Source organism: Somniosus microcephalus, chromosome 10 (assembly GCF_052327205.1).
Source record: "Somniosus microcephalus isolate GS21.2 chromosome 10, FLI_Smic_1.0, whole genome shotgun sequence".
Lineage (NCBI taxonomy): Eukaryota > Metazoa > Chordata > Chondrichthyes > Squaliformes > Somniosidae > Somniosus > Somniosus microcephalus.
Window position 1 is genome coordinate 146,967,656 of NC_140996.1, and position 24,766 is coordinate 146,992,421.

General features: G+C 48.2%; 1 protein-coding gene across 5 annotated transcripts in view; it reads right to left on the reverse strand.

Moving 5' to 3' along the window:
* Nucleotides 1-24,766, reverse strand: part of chst10 (carbohydrate sulfotransferase 10) — a 75,735-nt gene that overhangs the window by 25,388 nt on the left and 25,581 nt on the right. For all 5 annotated transcript variants that reach the window (XM_085998925.1, XM_085998927.1, XM_085998926.1 and 2 more), the window contains one exon: nt 8,200-8,291. In XM_085998925.1, coding sequence (XP_085855051.1) covers nt 8,200-8,291 — 92 coding nt within the window. The remainder of the gene's footprint in view (nt 1-8,199; nt 8,292-24,766) is intronic.

The following is a 24,766-nucleotide window of genomic DNA, read 5'->3' on the forward strand; positions in this document are numbered from 1 at the left end:
GAAGCTCTCCTTCTCCCTCCTCCCTACCTGTACTCTCCCTTCTTCTGAATCTAATCTTCTAGGCACCCTCTTTCTCTTGCCCCATAATCGGTGGCTGTGCACACAACTGCATGGACCCCATGCACTGAAATTCCCTCCCTAAACCCCTCCACTTCTCTTTTCTTCGTTAAGTCCCTCCATAAAATCCACCTCTGACCAAGTTTTTGGTCACTCTTCCTAATGTCTGCTTCTTTGGCTCAGTGCCCATTTTTCCTAACTCCTCTGTGAAGCACATTTGTATATGTTAGCAGTGCTATTTAAATGCAAGTTGTTGCTCTTTTAATAAGTGGAACCAAAAAAATATAATTTTGGTTGTGACTCTTTTTCAGTTCAAATTCAACCTTTGACTACCTAAATGAACAAAGAAATCTCGAAGTCACTTAACAGCCACCATTCAATTTGTTCTTAATCATCATATTTTAAAGATTATCCTTCTTCAAAGGGTAATCTTTTCCTGTGGAACACTAAAATTCACACTGCCAGGATTATATTTCTTTACATTCTAGATATCTCTTCAGACTGCTTTTAATGCTAGAAGACAGAGTTAACTTACATAACAAGAATCTACGAATGAGAGACTATTCAGCCTATTTACCTCATCCTGTTTCGATCCATGTTCAGAACTCACACATATATACCTCTTTCCTGCACCAGACTACTCAATGACCCTATTGGGTATCTTGTCCATTTAATTCTCCAGTGCTTTAACCAAATTCACATGGATTGTTCCATAAGTTAACTTAAATCTGAAGTCGTTTCTTTTCTAGCTATGTTTATTTATGGTTCTTTTGTTTATAATCTAGTGTTCTTCACCTGGTTCCACACAAAGATTTCAATATAGATCAATGGTTGGGACTATAAACTGTAGAAACACATATAGGGGGAGAAATTCGGTATTGCCCTGTTTGGGGCGCTAGTATTGGCGGTACGCAAAGTTTAGCGCCAGGCGCAACTTATCGCCACCTCGAGCGATATTGGGTTGCAGCGCCCCTGAAGGTGATTGCGGCGCTAAATCAGGCGCTGCACGGTACTCTTAAGGCGCTAACCCGGCGGCGCTACTCAATTTCTCGGCGGCCGGGCACAGCGCAGGTGCTGTCAATAATCGATTTCCCCGAGACACGCTGGCGCCGGCCAGCTCTTAAAGGGACGGGTCAATTAACATCAGCAGCCACACTCTACGCCTTGTAGGCCTCAAAATCGGCGGTGACCTACCTGTGGCGTTCAAAACTTCCAAGACATGGAGAGGGTCAGGCAGAGAGCGGAGCGCTTTAGCGATGGGGCATTGGATGATCTGGTTGGTGCAGTGGAGCACCAACTGAGCTGTGCTGTACCCAGAGAATGACAGGAGGCCTCATCAGAGCGAATACCGCAGAGCTTGGAGGGATGTTTCCCAAAGAGTCACCTCCAGCAGCATGGTGCCCAGGACTCCTGTGCAATGCAGGAAGAAGTTCAACGACCTCACTCGGGTCGTTAGGGTGAGTGCCTTTTTCACAATCATCTTCATCCCTCCATCTGCACCTGACTTTATGGCCAGAGGGTGCAGGAAGCCCCAATGGCCATCTGCCAGCCAGCACCCATGGCCCTTTCTGGAAACACACATGCACATTCAGCTCAGTGCATAATGTAAGGGCTATTCTACCATGGGGGGCATGTAATGTCAGCTCAGGGCAGCATGTTTCATCACTTCCCGTCCTTTCTCCTGCAGGCCAAGCTGGCCAGAAACCGTAGGAAGCAGCTTCGTACCGGAGGAGGCCGGCCTCACTTGCAGACCCTCACAGACCTCGAGGAGCGAGTCTACCAGATTGTTGGAAGCCGGATGAGTGGTCCTGTCACCTCTGGAGCTGCCGACCCCATTGTGCACAGCGATGGTAAGGTCATCACCTTTTTGAGCTCTCTCCTTCCACTTGTTCCCCCCACCAGCATGCTTTTTCACTTTGGACCCAAGTCAGTGCATTGCAGCACTCATGCATCCCTTGCTGCCACCCTGTCCTTTCGCTAAAGCCACTCTTCAACCTCCCTGCTTTCAGATGCTGCATCACCAGCTCGGGAGCCGGGCCCTCAAGCTGCCACTGCCACTGACTCCGGAGGCGACGAGCAGGAGGAAGCCGGACCATCCCTACCACCCTCAGGCGAGCCAGCCCCTCTGCAGACTGGGGAAACTACTTCCCTGGAGGGGAGCCGGGGGGGGGAATGCTCTGAGGAGGAACCAGTTCCAGGAACCAGCGGGCTGCAGCAACGCAAGGGGGGTAGGGAAGCTCGGGGGCCGTCTCCCCGGAGGGCGAGTCAGGCCGCAAGTGCTGCTGCATAGAGCGCAGAAGAGGTGCGTGCCCTCGCAGAAATGAGCGCCCAGGCTGGGCTGAGGCACACTGAGCTCATGGCTGCAGTGGCAAGGATGCCTGAGTCCATCGAGACACTGGCAATGAGTGTCCAAGACTTTGGCGCAGCACAGGCAAGGAGTGCACAGGACTTCGGCGCAGCACTGGAAAGGACTATCCAGGGCTTCGGGACAGCACTGGAAAGGACTGTCCAGGGCTTCGGGACAGCACTGGAAAGGACTGTCCAGGGCTTCGGGACAGCACTGGAAAGGACTGTCCAGGGATTCACCGAAGCACTGGCACCTGCCACGCAACTGCTGAGTGCTGCCACGCAGTCACTCGCTGGTCTCATGCAGACGCAGATTGAGGCCACGCGACCACTGACTGCTGCCACCCTCGCTGGATCAGGCAGGATTACCCGGGGCCCTTGCAGCACCACAGCAGGGCAGCAATCTGTGGACCATCCGATTGCTGCGCATGCTGCGGTGCTGCCCCATCAGAGTGCCAGTGTCGGCCGACCAGGGAGCTGCTGTCCGCTCTCAGGATGACAGCATTCCTGATGCCACCGCTGGCACGTCTCCACTGCAGCTGCCACCACCTGCAGGACAGACTGCTTCCACCCATGCACAGTTGGAGCAGTCAGCAGCCGGGCCCTCCAGGCCCAGAGGTCATCCAGGCCGTCCCTCAGGGGCCTCTGCGCTTTCGGACAGTCAGCAGGCCTCCCCCATCCTTGCTGCAGCCACTGGGGTCCCATTACGGAGGAGCTGCAGGGAGGGAAGGGGCCAATCTCGCAAGAGAAGCAGATCACCATCAAGGGGGAAAGAGTAGAAGGTACTGCTGAAACGTCTTATTTGTAGAAATCAAGGCCGAGGATACTGGTCTGAATGTTAGTTATGTTTTGGACAGTCTCCCGGGTGTGCGAGCCACTTATGTGTCAGTGTGTTAGTTTTGCTTTCTGTTGTCATTGCTTTGTCTTGTTGGAAGGAAGCACATTTTGTACAATAAAAAACTTTCTTTATTTACAATTGTAAGAAATCACACAACACCAGGTTATAGTCCAACAGCTTTATTTGAAATCACAAGCTTTCGGAGCACTGCTCCTTCTTCAGGTGAAGTGGAGAAATGCATAAAGACACAGCTTATATAGTCAGAGAATCATGTCAGATGTTTACAGGTAACCTTTCCAACTGCCATTTGTCACACCTCGGCAGAGAGATAATCACAGCAGTCAAAGGTGTGAATGGTGTCCAAACAGGTCAGTCAGGGAAACATTACATCAAAGAACAATGAGGTGGGGTCACAAGGGGTCAAATATTGCAGATGCTGGGGTCTGTATGAAAAACAAAAAAAGACAAAAAACATTTTTTTTGGCTGGAAATCACAGCAGGTCCGGCCACATCTGTGTAGAGAGAACAAGCCAATGTCGACTCGAGTCTGGATGACCCTGCATCAGGTGGGGTTACATGTAGCGTGACATGAACCCAAGATCTTGGTTAAGGCCGTCCTCATGGGTGCGGAACTTGGCTATCAGTTTCTGCTCGACGATTTTGCGTTGTCGTGTGTCTCGAAGGCCACCTTGGAGAATGCTTACCCGAAGATCGGAGGCTGAATGTCCTTGACTGCTGAAGTGTTCCCCGACTGGGAGGGAACACTCCTGCCTGGTGATTGTTGCGCGGTGTCCGTTCATCCGTTGTCGCAGTGTCTGCATGGTCTCGCCGATGTACCATGCTCCGGGGCATCCTTTCCTGCAACGTATGAGGTAGACAACGTTGGCCGAGTCACATGAGTATGTACCATGTACCTGGTGGGTGGTGTCCTCACGTGTGATGATGGTATCTGTGTTGATGATCTGGCATGTCTTGCAGAGGTTGCTGTGGCAGGGTTGTGTGGTGTCGTGGTCGCTGTTCTCCTGGAAGCTGGGTAATTTGCTGCGAACGATGGTCTGTTTGAGGTTAGGCGGCTGTTTGAAAGCGAGTAGTGGAGGCGTGGGGATGGCCTTAGCGAGGTGTTCGTCGTCATCGATGACATGTTGAAGGCTGCGAAGAACATGGCGTAGTTTCTCCGCTCCGGGGAAGTACTGGACGACGAAGGGTACTCTGTTGGTTGTGTCCCGTGTTTGTCTTCTGAGGAGGTCTATGCGATTTTTCGCTGTGGCCCGTCGGAACTGTCGATCGACGAGTCGAGCGTCATATCCCGTTCTTACAAGGGCGTCTTTCAGTGTCTGTAGGTGTCCATCGTGTTCCTCCTCGTCTGAGCAGATCCTGTGTATTCGCAGGGCTTGTCCATAGGGGATTCGCACCCCAATACACAAACATCTTCATGCACAAGTTCGAGCAAGACTTCTTCGCTGCACAGGATCTCCAACCAACGCTATACACCAGATACATCGACGACATTTTCTTCCTATGGACCCACGGCGAAGAATCACTGAAAAGACTACACGATAACATCAACAAGTTCCATCCCACCATCAAACTCACCATGGACTACTCCTCAGAATCAGTCTCATTCCTGGACACACGAATCTCCATCAAAGACGGACACCTCAGCACTTCACTCTACCGCAAGCCCACGGACAACCTCACGATGTTTCACTTCTCCAGCTTCCACCCTAACCACGTTAAAGAAGCCATCCCCTATGGACAAGCCCTGCGAACACACAGGATCTGCTCAGACGAGGAGGAACGCGATGGACACCTACAGACACTGAAAGACGCCCTTGTAAGAACGGGATATGACGCTCGACTTGTCGATCGACAGTTCCGACGGGCCACAGCGAAAAATCGCATAGACCTCCTCAGAAGACAAACACGGGACACAACCAACAGAGTACCCTTCGTCGTCCAGTACTTCCCCGGAGCGGAGAAACTACGCCATGTTCTTCGCAGCCTTCAACATGTCATCGATGACGACGAACACCTCGCTAAGGCCATCCCCACGCCTCCACTACTCGCTTTCAAACAGCCGCCTAACCTCAAACAGACCATCGTTCGCAGCAAATTACCCAGCTTCCAGGAGAACAGCGACCACGACACCACACAACCCTGCCACAGCAACCTCTGCAAGACATGCCAGATCATCAACACAGATACCATCATCACACGTGAGGACACCACCCACCAGGTACATGGTACATACTCATGTGACTCGGCCAACGTTGTCTACCTCATACGTTGCAGGAAAGGATGCCCCGGAGCATGGTACATCGGCGAGACCATGCAGACACTGCGACAACGGATGAACGGACACCGCGCAACAATCACCAGGCAGGAGTGTTCCCTCCCAGTCGGGGAACACTTCAGCAGTCAAGGACATTCAGCCTCCGATCTTCGGGTAAGCATTCTCCAAGGTGGCCTTCGAGACACACGACAACGCAAAATCGTCGAGCAGAAACTGATAGCCAAGTTCCGCACCCATGAGGACGGCCTTAACCGAGATCTTGGGTTCATGTCACGCTACATGTAACCCCACCTGATGCAGGGTCATCCAGACTCGAGTCGACATTGGCTTGTTCTCTCTACACAGATGCGGCCGGACCTGCTGTGATTTCCAGCCAAAAAAAATGTTTTTTGTCTGTTTTTTTGTTTTTCATACAGACCCCAGCATCTGCAATATTTGACCCCTTGTGACCCCACCTCATTGTTCTTTGATGTAATGTTTCCCTGACTGACCTGTTTGGACACCATTCACACCTTTGACTGCTGTGATTATCTCTCTGCCGAGGTGTGACAAATGGCAGTTGGAAAGGTTACCTGTAAACATCTGACATGATTCTCTGACTATATAAGCTGTGTCTTTATGCATTTCTCCACTTCACCTGAAGAAGGAGCAGCGCTCCGAAAGCTTGTGATTTCAAATAAAGCTGTTGGACTATAACCTGGTGTTGTGTGATTTCTTACATTTGTCCACCCCAGTCCAACTCCGGCATCTCCACACCACATTTATTTACAATGACCATGTCTGCTATTTACATACATTTTGCCCTTCACAGGCTTTGGGGTATCAGAACGGTTCCATTCCTCTTCTTGGAATGTCAGCATGCATTCCGAGAGAGGGGCCTAGAAGCGACTTCTGATCAGCCTCTGACGGACGGCCCTTCCAGTTTGTGCCTCCCTCCCATCATGGTCCTGCTCCTCCTCCTCTGCTGGTGCTTCAATGTCTGGTGGCATTGGCTGGGTACGTAGGATAGCGAGGTTATGCAGCACGCAACATACAACCACGAAGTGGGAGACTCGCTCATGCGAGTACTGCAGGACTCCTCCGGAATGGTCCAGACAGCGGAACCGCTGCTTCAGCACGCCGGTTGTGTGCTCCACAATGTTCCTCGTCGCCTGATGGCTCGCATTGTAGCGTTCTTCAGCAGGGGTGCTGGGCGAACGGAGCGGGGTCATCAGCCACGGGCACAGAGGATAGCCCTTGTTCCCGAGAAGCCAGCCTCCTGGGTGAGCCGGGGCCTCGAAAAGGTCTGCAACAGAAGTCTGGCGCAGGATGAAGGCGTCGTGGCTGCTGCCTGGGAACTGCGCATTCACTGCGAGGACCAGCTGGACATTCAAGGAATGGAACCCCTTGCGGTTGCGGAACTCCTCCGGATTCAATACAGGTGCCCGCAAAGCCACGTGCGTGCAGTCAATGGCACCCTACACCATGGGGAAGTCCGCTATTGCTGCGAAGCCCTCTGCGCGCTCCCGCTGCTTGTCCGGGGTCATTGGGAAGGAGATGTACTGCCGCCTCCTTTTAAACAGGGCATCAGTCACTTGACGGATGCAATAATGCACCGCAAACTGCGAGATGTTGGCTATGTCCCCAGTTGCGGCCTGAAAGGAGCCGCTTACGTAGAAGTTTAGGGCAACAGTCATCTTCACAGCCACCGAGAGATGTTCTGCACCTTATCTGAGGCTGCAGATCTGGCTGAAGCAGGTGGCACAGCTCAGTCACCACCTCCTTTCTAAAGCGCAGCCTTCTGATACACTGCTCCTCCGACATGTTCATGTAGGAAAACTGCTGTCGGAAAACCCTGGCAGCGTAAGGTCTGGTGTGGCGACGTCTGTTGGCCCTCCTCCGTCTGGCCATGCCTGCCCCTCTCTCCCTGCGTCTCTGTGCCCTTTCCAGATGATTTAGCAGCAGGACGTTCCCCTCCAATGCAGGCCCCATAATAAGTGCGCACAGAAAGTCTCCCCGTTTGAAATGCTCACCAACAGCAAGGTGATGGTCAGAAGGCTGAAGTTCTTCTGCCAGCGCTGGCTCAGTGGTGAAATGGCTCTCAGTGTGCAGCTCAGCAACTGTCTCTAACTCTCGAAGAAGTTGTGCTCCAAAAATGGCTGCCGCTTTTATACCACAGCAGTCCCCTTTAAAGAACGCACCCCCAGCCCAACAGCGACTGGGGAACGTTCCAGGTAAGCTGTCCTTATTAGCGCCAGGCGGAACGGAGGGGCGCGCCACTGAATTTCCGGTCCGGGGCACCCAAAAGGCGTTGCACACTGAAATGACGTCATGATCTGCCTGCGCCCGTGAGCGGGCGCTAAGGTTTAGCGCCAGCGCAAAATGTCCGCTCAATATGGGAAGAGGCGCATGGTTCGCTGCGCCCGGGCGCTAGTTGGTTGCCGCCCCACTTCTCGGCCTCTTTAGGCGCTAATGGGTGGCGCAACCAACCGAATTTCTCCCCCATAGTTCCTAAAAGAAAAATAGAGTGTCACTTTTTCTGAATAATCTTAGTTTGCTTTGAAATATACTAATTTAAATAAAAGCAATATAGTCACACAAAACTTTAATTTATGGTAACTTGGTTTAAGTACAGAAATGCTACTATAGTTCTCAAAAAGGCTGAAAAGGGAGCTTCTGTTCTTACCTGGTCATCTGTGTGTAAAGTCTGTTCTTGAGGCTTTATTTTAACATATTTGGTAACAGTTTTATCCAATATGTGTGGTTTAGTGCCATATTCTGTAAAACAGAACATTCAACTCAGATATGTCAGGACAGTGCAGTCAGTCAGTAACTACCACTTTCACCAATGACTTCAGGTGATCTATTATCAGTTCAAATGTGAATCATTCATTTATTGTTGTAACTTGTAGAAATAGGTGGACTTTATGTCAGATGTTGATATACTATAAGCACTGGTCTGAAAATAAAGTTTACAAAAAAAATCAGTCTTCACTGATACTGCAAGTTGCTTTTGTATCTTTATTTTTAGTGCCGTATAACATTGGGAGTAAGAGTACATTTTTCTCAAGGATCATAAAGTAATTGTGATGGAAGTATATTTTTCCTTTAAACTATGTTTTTCTGTATTACCACACTTTTATTTTATAGCAAATTTAACTAAATCACTGTAGCGTTTATTTTTGTGTGAACTCTGCCAAGACAATATAGTCCATTGTGCTTTTCTAAACAGTTGGGACATCAGCACACACATATGCATCGCTGTTACAGAAATAGAACTGGCAACAAGATTGCTGTACTGAATAGGCTCATTTTCATTGTAACAAGATACACAGGGCAGAGTATCAGTGAAAAATTGCAGTGGTTGCCAAGGCCACTCAAAGTGATCAAGTTGGAGTGAACAATATCACATATATTAGATAACAGGTTTTGGTTCCTTTGTTATGTTAATAATTTTTTCTGTGGACTGGCTTCTACTGTAAAATGTAACATTACACAGATTTAATGAGTACCAGCATTGTCATTTGCATTATGTACATCTGTTTTAAAGCTGCATAATTGAGCTAAACATGAATTTGAAAAATGAAACAAAATCAACCCACAGTTCAGTTGGAGATGCAATTACTAGTAACTAGATTGGTGCATTGAATTAAATTGTTTAGGAAGAAAACATAATAGAACTGACAATAATATGTGGGATCGATAAAATGTACTTGAAATAGAATCAGTTAAAACATCTTTGGCTAAATTGTGATTTAAAAATGTCAGCTTTTCAGGTTTATCAATTAGGTGATATTAGTTTTTAATTTTCATAAATCAATTTTCCACACCAAAAAATCTATCAGAAGACCTAGAAGAAAAAAACTGTGTGAAATAGAATGAATTGAAAGTGCTCTCCACCCCCAATTTCTAACTCATAGCGGATATCAATAGTTTTGTTATTATTTCCCCTCATGGGAAGATTCCATTTCACACCTCCTGCTCTGCAGGGAGTTCCTCAACTAACACCAACCGATAAAGCATCAGCTGCAGCTCGATAACAAATCCCATACATCAACATGTGTTGAATGCTGATCTGCAGGCATCCAAGGTGGAAAAGTTCAGTAACAGCACAGTATACAACAGTATGGGGGCTGATGTTCAAGTTGCTGTCCCAACAGTCTACTGTACTTTCATCAGGACATCCCAAAGCTCTTTACAGCCAATGAAGTACTTTTTGAAGTGCAGTCACTGTGTGCAAGAAAGATCACTCTATTCTATCTAAAGATCTAATAGCTGGGTGGCCAGCATATATTCACCTGAAGCAGCTGGAGAATGCATGATACTGAGAAACTGCTGGACGTACTCAAGAGAATGACTCCAGAAAATAAAACATGTCTGATTAAAGGGAATTCATTTCCAAATTACTCAGACAAATTGCAACAAAATATATTTTTAAAGAATTTCTACTGCTCATATAATTTGCAAGATTCCCAGTGATATATGGGAACTCTGGGGAAAAAACAAACTGAAATATAGTGAACAAAGACACAATTTGACTTTTCTACTGTCAGTAAGTCTTCTGTAATCAATTATAGTTTGAATTCAGAATGAATGTAAAGCAAGCTGTTCAAATGATCTGTTTCTCTAAACTATGCGGTGACTCTGAAGTACACGTCACAGCGTAAACATTCAGATATAGCACAGGAGGCCATTCGTGCCTGTGCTGGCTCTTCAGCAGACATATCCAAGTAGTCCCACTCCCCTGCTCTTTCTCCATAAAGCTGTAATTTTTTTCTCTTCAAGTATTTATCCAATTTCCTTTTAAAAGTTAATATTGAATCTGCTTCTTCCACCCTTTCAGGCAGTGCATTCCAGATCACAACTCTCTGCGTAAAAAAATGTTTCCTCATGTCGCCTCTGGTTCTTTGGGCAAACATCTTAAGCCTGCGTCCTCTGGTTACTGACCCTTCTGCCACTGGAAACAGTTTTTATTTATTATCAAAAACTTTCATGATTTTGAACACCTCTATCAAATCTCCTTTTAACTTTCTCTACTCTAAGGAGAACAACCCCAGCTGAGGCCTAACCAGTGTTTTATAAAGGTTTAGCATAACTTCCTTGCTTTTGTATTCTATGGGGGGGAATTTTAACCCCAAAAAACAGATGGGTTGGGTCAGGTGGGAGGTTAAAGTATTAAAAAACTGAATCCCGACCAGAACTCGCCTACATCCTGGGAGCCAAAATGCTCCCAGGAAGCAGGTCGCCTATTTAAATATTATAAGAAGGCTGGCATGCCTCCGATTGAATCAGCATTTCAAATTTAACTGTGGCTGGTCGGGTTTTGCAGGCCTCGGGAAACCAGACAGCTAATGGAAGGTGAGGACTGCTGGATCCAGGAAGTTCCTTTACACTTACATCCGGGATCCAGCGTCCCTGCCTCATCAACTCCCCAAGATCAAAGACCACCACAAGGCCTCCGATTACCCCCGATGGGGCCTCTGATCGCCTTCGCAGCACACCACCAACCCCCACCTGAACCGATAATCTTCAGGCCGGCCCTGATCCTCGCTCTCAGTCCCCATGATGTTCGAGTCCAGCGCCCATTATTCTTTCCCTCCCCCCCCTACGATCCTCCTCCTGCCCCCGATGTTCTCTCCCTCCCCCCCATTCTCCTCCTGCTCCCGATGTTCCCTCCTTCCCCCCCGATCCTCCTCCTGCTCCCGATGTTCCCTCCTTCACCCCAATCCTCCTCCTGCCCCCGATGTTCTCTCCCTCCCCCCCCAATCCTCCTCCTGCCCCCGATGTTCTCTCCCTCCCCCCCGATCCTCCTCCTGCTCCCGATGTTCTCTCCCTCTGATCCTCATCCTGCTCCCGATGTTCTCTCCCTTCCCCCACCCTGATCCTCCTCCTGCTCCCGATGTTCTCTCCCTCTCCCCCCGATCCACCTTCGGCTCCCGATGTTCTCTCCCTCACCCCTCCCGATCCTCCTCCTGCTCCCGATGTTCTCTCCCTCTCCCCCCGATCCACCTTCGGCTCCCGATGTTCTCTCCCTCACCCCTCCCGATCCTCCTCCTGCTCCCGATGTTCTCTCCCTCACCCCTCCCGATCCTCCTCCTGCTCCCGATGTTCTCTCCCTCTCCCCCCGATCCACCTTCGGCTCCCGATGTTCTCTCCCTCACCCCTCCCGATCCTCCTCCTGCTCCCGATGTTCTCTCCCTCCCCGCCCCCCGATCCTCCTCCTGCTCCCGATGTTCTCTCCCTCCCCGCCCCCGATCCTCCTCCTGCTCCCGATGTTCTCTCCCTCTCCCCCCAATCCTCCTCCTGCTCCCGATGTTCTCTCCCTCTGATCCTCATCCTGCTCCCGATGTTCTCTCCCTTCCCCCACCCTGATCCTCCTCCTGCTCCCGATGTTCTCTCCCTCTCCCCCCGATCCACCTTCGGCTCCCGATGTTCTCTCCCTCACCCCTCCCGATCCTCCTCCTGCTCCCGATGTTCTCTCCCTCTCCCCCCGATCCACCTTCGGCTCCCGATGTTCTCTCCCTCACCCCTCCCGATCCTCCTCCTGCTCCCGATGTTCTCTCCCTCCCCGCCCCCCGATCCTCCTCCTGCTCCCGATGTTCTCTCCCTCCCCGCCCCCGATCCTCCTCCTGCTCCCGATGTTCTCTCCCTCTCCCCCCAATCCTCCTCCTGCTCCCGATGTTCTCTCCCTCTCCCCCCAATCCTCCTCCTGCTCCCGATGTTCTCTCCCTATCCCCCCGATCCTCCTCCTGCTCCCGATGTTCTCTCCCTAACCACCCCCGATCCTCCTCCTGCTCCCGATGTTCTCTCCCTCTCCCCCCAATCCTCCTCCTGCTCCCGATGTTCTCTCCCTATCCCCCCGATCCGCCTCCTGCTCCCGCTGTTCTCTACCTCCACCCCCCCGATCCTCCTCCTGCTCCCGATGTTCTCTCCCTAACCACCCCCGATCCTCCTCCTGCTCCCGATGTTCTCTCCCTCCCTCCCCAATCCTCCTCCTGCTCCCGATGTTCTCTCCCTATCCCCCCGATCCGCCTCCTGCTCCCGCTGTTCTCTACCTCCACCCCCCCGATCCTCCTCCTGCTCCCGATGTTCTCTCCCTAACCACCCCCGATCCTCCTCCTGCTCCCGATGTTCTCTCCCTAACCACCCCCAATCCTCCTCCTACTCCCGATGTTCTCTCCCTAACCACCCCCAATCCTCCTCCTGCTCCCGCTGTTCTCTCCCTAACCACCCCCGATCCTCCTCCTGCTCCCGCTGTTCTCTCCCTAACCACCCCCGATCCTCCTCCTGCTCCCGATGTTCTCTCCCTAACCACCCCCAATCCTCCTCCTGCTCCGGATGTTCTCTCCCTAACCACCCCCAATCCTCCTCCTGCTCCCGATGTTCTCTCCCTAACCACCCCCAATCCTCCTCCTGCTCCGGATGTTCTCTCCCTAACCACCCCCAATCCTCCTCCTGCTCCCGATGTTCTCTCCCTAACCACCCCCAATCCTCCTCCTGCTCCCGATGTTCTCTCCCTAACCACCCCCCAATCCTCCACCAGCCCCCGATGTTCTCTCCCTACCCCGCAATCCTCCTCTGGCTCCCGATGTTCTAGCCCTCCCCCCCCCCACCCCGATCCTTAACTCCGGCCCCCGACCACCCCCGGGCCCCCATCTGATCCTCCCCACTCCCCCCTCCCCAGTCTAGTGCCGCAGGCCTACCCACCCGCAGCCAAGCCAGCCTCTCCATCTGGCTGGCTGCGGGTGGGAAACAGAGGTTTGAAATGCAAATCAGGCCCTGCTGTTAAATTTGGTAGGGCCTGCGGGAAACCTGTTCTCCCGGGTTTCCTGACCTCTTTCTAGCACCACCCCCCACCCCACCCCGCCTCCCAATTAAAATTTAGACATGTCTCTATTAATAAAGCCAAGGATCCCACATGCTTTTTTAACAGCCTTCTCACCTTGTCCTGCCATCTTCAAAGATTTGTGTACATACACCCCCAGGTTTCTCTCTTCTTACACCTCCTTTAAAACTGTACCATTTAGTGAATATTGCCTCTCCATCTTCCTACCAAAATAAATCACTTCAAATTTCTCTGCATTAAATTTCATTTGCCATGTGTCTGCCCATTTCACCAGTCTATGTTATCCTGAAGTCTGTTACTATCCTCCACATTGCTTACTATATTTCTGAGTTTCGTGTCATCTGCAAACTTTGAAATTATACCCAGTATACCAAAGTCGAGGTCATTAATATATATCAGAAAGAGCAGTGGTCCTAATACCGACCCCTGCGGAGCACCACTGTATACTTCCCTCTAGTCTAAAAAACAACCGTTCACGCACAACTCTCTGCTTTCTGTCCCTTAGCCCATGTTGTATCCATGCTGCTACTGTTCCTTTAATCCCATGGGCTTTAATACTGCTAACACGTCCATTATGTGGTACTTTGTCAAATGCCTTTTGAAAGTCCATATACACAACATCAACTGCACTGCCCTCATCCACCCTCTCTACCACCTCAACAAAAAACTCAATCAAGTTAGTCAAATGCAATTTGCCCTTAACAAATCCACGCTGGCTCTCCTTTATTAGCCCATATTTTTCCAAGTGTCAATTAATTTTGTCCTAGATTATTGTATCACCACCGGCGTTAAACTGACTGGCCTGTAATTGCCAGGTTATCCTTCTCCCCTTTTTTGAAAAAGGTTGTAACATTTGCAATCTTCTAGTCCTTTGGCACCACCCCTGTATCTAAGGAGGATTGGAAGATTGTGGCCAGCACCTTCGCAATTTCTACCCTTACTTTCCTCAGCCACCTAGGATGCATCCCATCTGGACCAGGTGACCTATCTACTTTATGTACTATTAGCCTTCCTAGTACCTCCTCTTCATCTATTTTTTTCTCATCCAGTATCCTGGCAACCTCCTCGTTTACCACAGCTTTGGCAAAGTCCTCTTCCTTGGTAAACATCGAGGGCATTGTAAAGAGAAAAGAGGGGGAGGAATTTCTGAAATATGTAAGAGATCATTCTTCATCAGTGTGTTTCTAGCCCAACGAGGAAGGTAGCAGTGCTGGATCTAGTTCTGGAGAATGAAGTGGGGCAAGTGGAGCATGTTTTAGCAGGGGAGCATTTGGGGAACAGTTATCACAATAGTTTAGAATAGTTATGGAAAAGGACAAGGAACAATCAAGTGTAAAATTACTTAACAGCTGGAAGGTTAATTTCAGTGGGTTAAAAAGGAACCTTACCCAGGTGGATTGGAATCAAAAATTGGTAGGCAAAACAGTAATTGAACAATGGGAGGCCTTCAAGGAGGAGATTGTTCCGGTAGAGTAGACACATTCCCACGAGGGGGAAAGGAAGGGCATACAAAGCTAGAGCTTCCTGGATGACTAAAGATATAGAAATTAAAATAAAACAGAAAAAGGAGGCTCACAATAAATGTAAGGTTCACAATATGGTAGAAAGCCAAGCTGAATACAGAAATACAGAGGAAATCTAAAAAGGGCAATATGAGAGGAGCAAAAAAAGAGAGTATGAGAATAGCTTAGTGGCTAAAATAAAAGGGAATCCAAAAGTCTTTTATAAACATATAAATAGTAAAAGGGTAGTCAAAGGGTGGGGCGGATTAGGGATGGAAAAGATGATCTTGTGGAGGCAGTAGGTATGGCTGAGGTACTAAATGAATACATCGCATCGGTCTTCACTAGAGATGGGGATGCTGCCATTGTGGCAGTAAAGGGGGAGGTGATAGCAATATTGGATAGGATAAAAATAGATAAAGAGGAGGTACTTAAGGTTGGCAGCCCTCAAAGTAGGAAAGTCATCGGGTCTAGATGGAATGCATCCGAGACTGCTGAGGTTAGGGAGGAAATTGCCGAGACGTTGGCCACAATCTTCAAATGCTCCTTGAATATGGGAGCAGTGTCAGTGGACTGGAGGATTTCAAATGTTACACTCCTGTTCATAAAAGGGGAGAGATAAACCTAACAATTACAGGCCAGTCTGTCTAACGTTGGACTGGAGGGAGGGATACAGTAGAGTTCCCCAAGGTTCAGTACTTGGACCATTGCTGCTTTTGATATAGGGAACGGTAGCGTAGTGGTAATGTCACTGGGCTAGTAATCCAGAGGCCTGGACTAATGATCCAGAGACATGAGTTCAAATCCCACCACGGCAGCTGTGGAATTTAAATTCAATTAAATAAATCTGGAATAAAAAGCTAGTATCAATAATGGTCATCAATGACCTTCCCTCCAACATAAGGTCAGAAATGGGGATGTTCGCTGATGAGTGTTCAGCGCCATTCACAACTCCTCAGATATTTAGGTTTGGGCTGATAAGTGCCAGGCAATGACTATCTCCATCAAGCGAGAGTCTAATCACCTCCCCTTGACATTCAACGGCATTACCATCGCCGAATCCCCCACCATCAATATCCTGGGCCGCAACACTGACCAGAAACTTAACTGGACCAGCCACATAAACAAAAGCAGGCCAGAGGCTAGGTATTCTGCGGCGAGTGTCTCACCTCCCGACTCCCCAAAGCCTTTCCACCATCTACAAGGCACTAGTAAGGAGTGTGATTGAGTACTTGCCTGGATGAGTGCAGCTCCAACAACACTCAAGAAGCTCGACACCATCCAGGTCAAAGCATCCCGCTTGATATCCACCACATTAAACGTTCACTCCCTCCACCACCGGCGTATCGTGGCTGCAGTGTGTACCATCTACAAGATGCACTGCAGCAACTCGCCAAGGCTTCTTCGGCAGTATCTCCCAAACCCGCGACCTCTTCCACCTAGGAGGACAAGGGCAGCAGGCGCTTGGGAACACCATCACCTGCAAGTTCCCCTCCAAGTCTCACACCATCCTGACTTGGAGGTATATCGCCAATCCTTCTTCGTCTCTGGGTCAAAGTCCTGGAACTCCCTCCCTAACAGCACTGTGGGAGTACCTTCACCATACAGACTGCAGCGGTTCAAGAAGGCAGCTCACCACCACCTTCTCAAGGACAATTAGGATGGGCAATAAATGCTGGCCTTGTCAGCGACGCCCACATCCCATAAACGAATAAAAAAATATATACATTAATGACTTGGAATTGGGAGCACAGCACACAATTTCGAAATGTGCAGATCACACAAAACTTGGAAGTGTCGTAAACAGTGAGGAAAATAGACTTCAAGAGGACATAGACAGGCGGGTGGAATGGGCGGACACATGGCAGATGATATGCAACACAGAAAGGTGTGAGGTGATGCATTTTGAGGAGAGACAATACATGCTAAATGCTGCAACTTTAAAGGGGGTGCAGGAAAAAGAGACCTGGGGTGTTTGTGCACAAATCTTTGAAGGTGGAAGGACCGTTAATGCAATTAATAAAGCATATGGGATCCTGGGGTTTATAGAGGCAAAGGGGGGAATTTTGCCAGTGCTCAGGGGGCGGGGTTGGAGGCGGGACTGCTGGCAAAATTGCAAAGATTGACAGCGGGTCCCAAACCCACTGTCAACCCACCTCCCTACAATCTTCCCAAGTGTCGGGTCCCCGATTTGCGCAGGGACCCGACACCTAGCGGCGGGAAGAGGATTATAGCAACTTAACTGCCTGTTAACAGGTAGTTAACAGGCAGTTAAGAGGCTTTTTTCAATTTTGACAGGTCGACAGTGGGCTTCCCGACATCCGGACACCACGCCAGGGTAAGTGTGGCATGCTGTGGGTCTACTGTAAGGTTTGTGCATTGACAACAGCTGCAGAAGTGGTGTGAAGGATCCAATGATACACTGGTGAGTTTCAGAGGTAAGAAAATGTTGGGAAAATCATTTTTAATGTATTTAGACTTTTCTGTAGGTAACAAGGTTTGAAGCATTTGTGTAGTCCTACCTCATTGGGAGAACCTCTCTCACCAGTGACAGATCATTTCTGTAACCTCACCTGCAGCTGCTATCTGTTTTATCCTAAGGAGAGAGTCACTGGAGTGCCTGGGTGCAAAGGCTCACCTTTGTACAGTGATTGGCAGTGTTTGCAGCACCTCAATTCTGTCAAACACTGAAAAATCATGTCAAAAAAAAATGTGCGTGTCCCCTTTAAGAGAGCCGGCAGATGACGCGTCATCAACTGACACCGGCTTTCTCTTAATTGGCCAGCAAGCCCGCAAGGCGGGCTTAACAAGACCAATTGACGTAAAATTACATCTGTGCGTCGCTGGGGGCAGGATTGGAACCCGGAAGGCAGCTGACCTGCTCCCAACTCGCACCGAAAGGTAAGATCAAGGCCATAGAGTACAAAAGTCAGGAAGTTATGCTAACTATCCCACACACACCTTGAAACAGATCCCTCCTGCCCTAGGAATCTGAAGCTCTCCCTCCTGCACCATTTCTGCAGCCACGCATCAACCTGTCTTATCCTACTATTCCTATACTCATTAGCGTGTGGCACTGGGGAGTAATCTGGCTCCTGAATCTCTGACTGCAGGACCGCAACCCTTTTCCTTCCTATGTCATTGGTTCCCACATGGACCACGACATCTGGCTGCTCCCCTTCCCGCCTCAAAATGTTCTGCACCTTCTCGTGATATCCTTTATTCTGGCACCAGGGAGGCAACACACCAAGCGGGACTCATGTCAGCGGTAATGCCTAACTTTATCTAAGTTAAAGCTTAAAATTCATTCTAAAGCAGATTTTCAAATCATTTGAAAAAACAAAGGAATTCAGAAAACCTGTGACATCGTATGGGCACAAACCCTCTGTTAAAAAATTAGTGATGCACACTGGGAAAGACTGCATGCTCAGACTGGGGCATCTGAAAAATTACAGGCACAGATTGTTAGGTGTGGGAAAAAGATGAACTCCCAGTCCAATGTTTTAATGGAAGCCGAGGTCTTCATGGAAAAGCTTTAATGAAGACAATTTTATATGTCAGTTTAATCATGTTACTTTGAAATATGGATTTTTTTTTTGTCTTTATTATATTACAAACATTAGAAAGTTGGAAAAAATTGCATTATAGAAACATAGAAGATAGGAGCAGGAGTAGGCCATTCGGCCCCTCGAGCCTGCTCCGCCATTCAATGAGATCATGGCTGATCATCCAAATTCAGTACCCTGTCCCTGCTTTCTCCCCATATCCCTTGATCCCCTTAGCCTTAAGAAATATATCTAACTCCTTCTTGAATATATTTAATGAATTGGCCTCAACTGTCTTCTATGGTAGAGAATTCCACAGGTTCACCACTCTCTGGGTGAAGAAATTCCTCCTCATCTCAGTCCTAAATGGCTTACCCCTTATCTTTAGACTGTGACCACTGGTTCTGGACTCCCCCGCCATCGGGAACAGCCTTCCTGCATCTAGTCTGTCCAGTCCTGTTAGAATTTTATAAGTTTCAATGAGATCCCCTCTCATTCTTTTAAACTCTAGCGAATATAAGCCTAATTGACCCAATCTCTCTTCATATGTCATTCGTGCCATCCCAGGTATCAGTCTGGTGAATCTTCGCTGCACTCCCTCCATGGTAAGAACATCCTTCCTCAGATAAGGTGACCAAAACTGCACACAATACTCAAGGTGTGGTCTCACCAAGGCCCTGTACAACTGCAGCAAGACATCCTTGCTCCTGTACTCGAATTCTCTCGCTATGAAGGCCAGCATACAATTTGCCTACTTAACCGCCTGCTGCACCTGCATGCTTACCTTCAGCGACTGGTGCACAAGGACACCCAGGTCTCGTTGCACTTCCCCTTTTCCCAATCTATTGCCGTTTAGATAATAATCTGCCTTCCTGTTTTTGCCACCAAAGTGGATAACCTCGCATTTATCCACATTATACAGCATCTGCCATGCATCTGCCCAATCACCCAACCTGTCCAAATCATACTGGCGTTATTCTGGAGCAATTCGAGTAGTTCAGGTTCTGATTTGCTTTATTTGTAGTTTGTTTTTGATTTTGTACCTACTGAATTGTGATTTATTGAGCATGAAATTTAAGCAACTTAAAAAGTGTGACATTAAAGTGTGAGAAATCAAAAAGTCTGACATGCAAAATGTAACTCGGCAAACAGGAACTGCACACTATGATACTTTTTTTTTTAAACATTTTATTTCAAGAAGCCAATCATTACAAACAGATTACAAATTGAAACAGACAAGCTGGCAAACATTTAAAAACATCACGATATTAAAATTTTTTCAATAAAACTTTTTTAACCGGAAAAAACTATACTCAGATTTTCAATTTGATATGATAGTGGTATATAGTCAAGACAGCATTTACAGGAGAGTACAATCACACCAGAGCTGTCCATATCTGTACAGTAGCTTAACATTTCAGGATTGGAATGGACATGGGGTAAGGCCGGCAAAGCTGGACAGAGGAGTACACGGTCTATCCCACCTTTTGCACAGGTGCTTTTGGGTTGCACCAGCCCTTCTGGGAAACAATAGTAGTCTGCTCGTATTGGCATTAACCCATCCCTTCCTCTGTAAGTGTGTGCTGTGGGGTTTAAGAAAGGGAACTTGCAATCTAAAGCTTCAGGACGAGAGTCCAGACTTTTGCCTGTCAATCTCTGACTCTCTTTCTACTAGCAAAGTAATAATTTCCTCCCACCCCTTTTGCTCCCCTCGTCTACTCATCTTTCCTCCCTTGAATCAAAAGGGCGCAAACTTGAGCGTACCTGGTGCACAACCAGCCTTGTCATTTATCACCACATTTGTGGCAGCGTAGATGGCTTACTAAAATGGTTGTATGTGCAGGCAGGACCAGAAGGTATGGTGTGTAAGTATGGCACTCTGGTCACATTTTCTCTAGCATTCATCTGACATGGAGATGCAGAATCTAGGAAGCTTATATGGGTTGTGGTACATTGACCATTGTAGGGTTCTCAAAATTCCCACATTCCCCGAAAGTTATGGATAAAGGGACCCGGTATGGACAAGTTATTAAAAACAGGGTACCCAGAATGGCTTCTGCAACCTCGTGACCAAAAGTACAGGATTTTAAAAGCAAGGCCTTGCAGGGAAAAAGGCAGGCACTTTTTCAAACCTGAAACGAAACTTAAAATGCATGAATCTGTGAAGAGACTTTGTGGAGCCAGACAGCTAAAGCAAACACAGAATATGCATTCATTCACCTTGAAACAGATCAAGTTAGAATGGGCCTAAATCGAGGCCATTAGGTTTCTGCATTTTAATCGGTAACAGCTCACAGTAGCCATCAAGTCAGGATGGGGACAATTAAGTTGCATAAATGACAAACAACCAGGACATCAAGGCCATTAAACACGGAGACAACAACTCCAGAAGTCGTTAAAGTAAATGGCTGTAATCATTTTAAACGAGCCCGCCAAAAGTTAGACAAAGGATTGACCTGATTTGGCGCGCAGATAAGGAATGAAGAACGGGTATAATTGTAGGCCCATCAGTGGTGATCGCTCTCTTGACTCTTATCTCTTGCTTGTGGCCTTGGCCTGCTGCCTCTCGTTCTCGTGCCCTGGCCGGCTCTCTTCTCGCTCCCCGCGCCGCTCAACACCAAGGACGCCCATTACACTGGGGCCAAACGCGGGAGGAGAACGGAACCCGATTCGAAAGCACACAGGACACACAGGCCACAAACGGGCAGACGAGACGAGACGAGACGAGACGAGTCGACGAATGCGGTAAACCGATAAGGGCAGAGAAGAGCAGCGGAAAGACGCGTTGGGGGACAAACGCCTAGTGATAAGCTGGCGTTACATGCATGGACAGTAAAACCCCAGAATCATAGCCCAGTTTAAGAATAAGCTGGTGTTCGAAGGATGGGTAGCAAAATCAATGGACAATAATAGCCCAGTTTAAGAATAAACTGGTGTTCGAAGCTTGGGTAGCAAAATCATTAGACGGTAAAGACCGCCAACCGACCCCCAACTGCAGCAATACCGCCGACGACCGCCCAAGGAAGAAGACCCATCGCGACTCGACAACGACGTTAGCTGAGGAAAAAGGAGGGTGCTTCACACAAACAACTTCAGCGCCGCGCCCTGTGATCACATGGCGACGAGACACCCCAAAGGACAGAAAGAACGGACCTCAAAACCCCACCAGTTAAAGCAACAGGTTTCGGATTGGTGAGCATGAATTCCTGGCCCCTCATAGCTTAATCTAGTTAGGTATTAGGGGGTGGGATAAGGATAAGGGGATTTTTAATGTATCTGTTTCCCTCGATGTGCTGTGTGTTCCCCATTCCCATATAGTGTAATTGTCTATGCCTGTATTCATATCAGTAATTCTCATAAGATTGTGTTTTATTCTGCTTTTAATAAAATTTGGTTTTCTTGCACTAAACCACTTGTCTACTCGATTTTCTATATCGCTGCCTGTACCTAAGTCCGGTGTCTAGAACCCAGGGGTGTGGGAGCGATTTGAACCGCTCAAAGACAGTCAGAGGTGAAGCTGACTGGGCACACGCCAACCCCCTACACCATATTGGTTTTGAGTTCATCCTCTCATATCTTATTGAAAATGGTGATTGAGAGAGTTTCTTACAGATTTTCTTTCATTCTGCGCCAGTTGCATAGGCGAATTTACCTTAGATACCAATAACTCCACAAACTCAAGGAAGCAGTGTGCCTCATTAAGCCTTAGGTACTATTACTAAGCAGTCCAGTTCTAGGGTATTATGGCTTGGAATACAGCCTTGCAGCAGAATCCATGGCTGGGTATCAAGACTAAAAACTGCCAACCTATCCCTCCCATATAGCTCAATGGGAGGCCAAAGGAGTAAAGAAGCACGTTATAGTTACACTAATGCTAGTGATCTGGAAGAGGCTTGTGCATAACTGAAAATTCTGCTTGGTGTGTCAACCCTCTCCTCAATCTGATGCAGCAAGGAGCTCCCAGGTGTATTAGCCACAAGTGGATTCAGAGCCTGGCATGAGAAGGGCATCACCAAGAGGAACCAGCTTCTTAACAAAGGTTCGGTTTTGCTTTTAGCAATTAAGGACAAATTCCATCTCACTCAACAGGATATGTTTAGGTACATCCAAATCCAACACTTCCCCCAAGAGTCAGCAAGACCAAGATGTCTACCAATACTCATTCTCAACCTTCAAAATACTCATTAACATAGCTCTGTCCTGTGCACTGTGCTCAACCTCTACATTGACAGAATACACAGAAAGTTTAAAAGCAGCATGGGGACAAGCTCAAGGTCATCATACCATTTTTATAATATTACTAGTAGCACTACTTATGGTAACTCAGAGGATGTGTTGTTTTAGAAGGATGAGAACATTATACCATGTACAACACAATGTATTATTCTTCTGCTAAAGCAGTTGTGGTCCCATAAAGGTGACAAAGTCTAACTGATATTAAGTTCTTTCAAAAGTTAATTTTGTTTTACGCTGGAGATCACAACCATGTCTATGTTGAAACGAAGATCAATTAAGAGCCTGTAGATACTGTGGCTTTGGTATTTTGGTTCCTGTATACTAAAAATTACTTTTGTTTCTCCATAGTTATTGTTGAAGTGTGACACTGAAATGCGTTATGTCTGAAGGGTGGAGGAGTGTGCACATACATAAAAGTTCTGAAAATTCCCATGGATTGGAGGGTAGCTAATGTTACCCCACTATTCAAAAAGGGTGGTAGAGAAAAAACGGGGAATTATAGACCGGTAAGCCTGACATCAGTAGTAGGGAAAATGCTAGAGTCCATTATAAAAGAAGTAATAGCAGAGTCTCATGAATCTTATCATGACTCATGAAGTAACACTGGGCGGCCAGCTGGTGGCGCCGTCCAAGGAGTATAAATACTCGGGCGTGGGCCCAGCTTGCTCAGGATGTTTCTGTAACCAGGAACTAGTGATGTAACTAGAAATCTCATGGTTTTGAAACAGTTGATTAAAGCCTTGTTTTATACCCAAACCAAGCGCTCAGTAGTCTTTTTACATCAATTTAATCAACTGAACCTGCTCCACGCTCCGAGTGGTCTTGGGAACAGGCGGCTACGACTCAAACCGTAGCAGGGAACTCAGACAAAGTAATCAATCCATCATGGAGAAACTACTCAGACCCACCTGTCTCGACCTGGACCCGAATTCACTTACAGCTGCTAAGGTATGGAAACACTGGTATCGTACCTTTAGCAACTTCCTTGAGGAGTGTGGTGAGAATGTTCCTAATAAGTTATGAATGCTTGCCAACTATGTATCCCCTCATGTGTTTGACTATATTGAAGACTGTGTAGACTATAACGTCGCTATCCAAATACTACAGCAACTACAGGAAACTTTGTGCTATCCGGCACCGACGGGACCGAGCTGTTGCCGTTCCCTCAAAACTGCCGGACACTCCAGCGCTAATGTTGAAACATATGGAGATTTTCAGCTCCGTGTGAATCAACAAACCCTGTTGCTTAGCAACAGCTTCTAAACAGTCGGTAAGCGTCTCTGTAGCGTCTCTAGCTGAAGCTGTTGCTTAGCTACAGACCTTGCAGAGCTTGACTGTTGAGAAAAAAGCAACGAAAAGAAAAAAAACGGCTCCTGATTTTTGCCGGTGGCTCGAGCTTGCCGGACATTTAGGCCCCGATTTTCGGCTTGTGTGGTAAATGGTTGGATTTCCCCGAATGTGGGGTTTCTGACACACGTAAAAAAGTGTCAGCCAGCCCCACGCAATTTTCCCTCATTTGGCCAATTAATTCCCAGCATGTGGGAAGCCTTGCTAATTGTCTAAATCGAGTCAGAAATCCCCACAGTATGATGTCATCATTCGTGGTGCTTTCAAGGTCCATGGCAAGCACTGCATCCTCTGAAGGCTTCCAAATGAACCATACAGGATGGCAGAGGAGCCTGCAGCAGCTGTGGCCAGTGCCAGACCCCGAGCTGCCTTCAAATTCGACGAGGCTTCACTGCAGGCATTATTGGATGGGGTTAGGGCCCACAGGGAGGTCCTCTTCCCTAGGTCAGGGAGGAAGAGGCCTCCCACTGAGACCAATGCTGCATGGATGCAGGTGTCAGCAGATGCCAACTCGCTGGGAGTCACCAGAGGAACCTTGGCATTACATTTGTAACTCCTTCCTTTACTCCCCCACAGTACCATCCAGAGCCCCCGTCCTCACTGTGGAGGAGGAAGAGGCTGTGCAGCCAGACTCCTCAGAGGAAGCTCCAACCTCTGAGGGTGCAGCGTCAGCAGAAGTAAGCGCACAAAGCACCAGCGCAGACACTCACACCTCGGGGGGACCTTTGGGACATAGAGTAGTGTTGTCACCTGGTGTTTCACAGTTCACAAGTGAGC